Here is a 3,081-nt window from a genome sequence, read left to right as displayed (position 1 = left end):
CAATTTAAATTCCCCTTCAAACATTTAAAAAATAACCTGTAGTAATTGGGCGGCCTCACGGAGAAAATGCTTGTGAAAGTTACACCACAGGTCGTGCCTCTCGGCAGGTCGGGCAGTCGTTTGGGGCCGTGATTTCTGCAGAGGGGCTATCGGGAACCACAGCCCCCACTCTGGAGCAGATGATGACAACAAAGGGAACAATACAGGGGCTGAGTGCACAGAGTAAGAAAACGCCTACCCCAGACAGGGTGATTATGTCCCATCTTATTAACTAATCTGTGTGCAGAAGGGGATTTGCCTAAAGACCGTTTCCAGGAGGGATGCACTAGTCCCCCATTCAGAACTAGTGCGGTCCACCTGTGATGTGACTGATTCCCATTTCTGAGTGCTGATTAATATAAACAGTTCTTACAGAAAGACACAGTCAAGTCAGAAGTAAATCAGAAGCTTGCCACTACACAACATAATTTCCCCTAAAGTAAATGCCATTCCCTTGATCACAACACCAGCCTACTTCTTTTCTTCCAAGACATGACAGCAGTGTCCATCTGTCAGGCTCAGCTCGACTGACCCCCAGGTTCAGCCACGCTCCTTCTGGGGTTGCACCGTGCTGGAGCGGAGGGGACGCTCCGCGGGGCCCACACCTCGGTTCTGGTGGGTCCCATGGCAGGACCCCCGCACCGGAGCGCCAACGCCATTGCCATCTCCATCCTCCCACAGACAGCAAGAGGAGATCTGCTTTGCCAGCAGCATTTGAAGACGCACCACTCATGACTGTTTGCCTCAAAAGCATTTTTGCCAACTAGTATACAAACATGTGATTTAAAGAAAAGAGAATGCCCTTAATTACAGGGGACAGGCATTTTGTCATTGTGTAATTAAAACCTTCAACTCTGATCTGAGACACACATATACAGAAATATAAATAAAGCCTTCCGCTGGGCTCAAAAGCAAGGCTACTGCAGTGAACACACACTGAACCCAAATTTCAGTTCTCATGGCACTCTTGAACTACAGGCCTTACAGCACCTAACAAAAAGAATCTTAAAAGTGAAAGGCAATCTTAGAAGTAAAATCAGGAATTGTCTTACACAGTGAATAATTTCTAGTAAAGGTCAGATTTTAAAGCCTTCATTTCTCCGAAGAGCCCCCATACTCCTTCACTGGTGCAGAAAACTTCAGTGCAACCATTTATGCAGCAAGGCACTAGAAAAGATAAACATTAGAATCAGGATTTGAATAAATATTGCTATTAAAGTATAATGCTGAAACTTTTGCACACTTGCAGAACCAGACAAAGGCCAGGCCCTGTTCCAAGGAATTTTAATTCCCCATAAGGCTTCACAACCACATGGAGAGGTCCCAACCAAAACAAGGGGTTTGCTCTAATGTGACCGGGGTCAATGCACAAGGCCACAGGGCAGTCTGCAGCTCAGGAACGTGCTTTTTGTCCCCAGAAAGGCTCCCTTCCTTGAGTGCTATTACTTGGCAACGAGCAGGTTCTCTGCTCACCCTTTGCAGTATTCCTGCCACCAGCTCTGAGATCAACAGAAGACTGAATTTTGCCCCAGGCCATGGGCAGAAGCTGGCTGAGATGGTTTTCAGCTCCTGCTCAGTGGGCCCAGCCTGCAGTGGGAGGAGGATGAATTCATTCCTGCTGAGGTGGTCCCATAGGAAGGTAAGGTCCTGGTGGGCAGCCCCTCTGTGCACATCTGTACAGGTGGCACCAGTGGCCCTGCCGCCGAGCATCTGGTGAGTGAGGGAGAGTGCTTTCCAGGAGCAGCAGTAGAAGAAACTACAAACCAAACTCACTCTGGCTATTTGGAGGGGTAGTTCCTTCTGCAGCTGCCAGGCGCTGCCCCTGCCATGACAGTGACCATCACCCTGGCAGCAGCACAGGGCTCATCTCTGGGCGCGGGTCCCTGGGGGGGTGGGCAGGGGGACTCTGGTGCCAGCACGGAGCCTGCAGTGGTCAGTTCTGGGAAGCCACAAAGCTGGGACAGCTTCATATGAAAGTTCATGCAAGATTGTGAGAACAACCCAGTTTAACCCTCCCTGCTGTTGCTTTAGAGAAAGCAGGGGTGGACTCTGAGTGGTGTTTTCCTCTGCTGTGTAACACAGCCCTGCCAAAGTACCTCATCCAAGTTTGCTGGCACTGTCTCTTCTCCTAACCCTTCACACCTGAATAATTAGTCAAAAATTCAAGGTCCTGTAGATTGTCCCACTTAGCTAAGGACACTGCACACATCCAGCGGCAGCAGCAGGCTGCTTCCCCAGGTGCAAGAGGAAGGAAATGATCCCAGGCCGTTTCCTCTGGCGTAACTCCAGCTGATGCCCGCAGGCTGCTCCCCAGGCACCGCCGCAGGGACACTGTTCTCTGGGATGGGTCCAGCTCCATGCGAATTTTTCCGTGGGGGAGAACCACCAGCCCTCGGAGGACGGGCAGAAACAATGGCACTGCTTTTTAATTTTTTTTCTCCCCACAAAAAAGAAAAACCATAACTGACAACATCTCGTAACACAAGTATGTGGTGTGAGAGTTTACTTGACAGCACGTTGGGCGCAGGCGCTGCACACGCTGGTTCCCTGTGAGGGAACAACCGTTTGGGAGAACGCTCGGCCAGGGCTCCAGTTCCCTGGGTGCGCGACGCCACCGGTGCCGCCCGGCCCCACGGACCCGGCCCGGTCCTTCGGCCTCCAGCGCCTTCGAGGCGAAGCTGCCGCGGGGCTCTCCAGGCAGCACCCGGCGCTGGCCGGTACCGGGAGCTGCAGCCGCCGTGCCCGGCTGTCGGTGCACACGCCTGTGCGCGTCACCCGTCGTGCGGCTGTGACGGGTGACCCACCACGCCCGTCCCGTCGCGGCCCCGGCGGACGCACCGCCACCTCGGGCCCCTGACGCCGTGCGGCCGCCCCCCGCCCGTCCCCGTCACCTCCCTCTGTCCCCGAGAGGCCGGTGGCACCTCACCAGCACCCGCCCCGCCCCGGGGGACGCGGGAACACCGGGCTCCGGGCCGGGCAGGGAGGCGGCTGCTCCCGTCCCCACCCGCGTTCGCAGTGCCCGGAGCTGTCCCGGTGCTCCCG

General features: G+C 54.5%; 1 protein-coding gene across 1 annotated transcript in view; it reads left to right on the top strand.

Annotated features, from left to right (window-relative positions):
• Positions 1–1,627: 1,627 nt before the first annotated feature.
• The window catches only part of DPYSL3 (dihydropyrimidinase like 3), a 33,118-nt gene continuing 31,664 nt past the window's right edge, over positions 1,628–3,081 (top strand). Inside the window, exon 1 of the mRNA XM_014947989.1 lies at positions 1,628–1,678. Coding sequence (XP_014803475.1) covers positions 1,643–1,678 — 36 coding nt within the window. The 5' untranslated portion in view covers positions 1,628–1,642. The remainder of the gene's footprint in view (positions 1,679–3,081) is intronic.

This window comes from Calidris pugnax, unplaced genomic scaffold, assembly GCF_001431845.1.
Source record: "Calidris pugnax isolate Ruff unplaced genomic scaffold, ASM143184v1 scaffold27, whole genome shotgun sequence".
Taxonomy (NCBI): domain Eukaryota; kingdom Metazoa; phylum Chordata; class Aves; order Charadriiformes; family Scolopacidae; genus Calidris; species Calidris pugnax.
The sequence above is the reverse complement of the archived record's forward strand: the minus strand, read 5'-3'. Positions and strand labels throughout refer to the sequence as shown.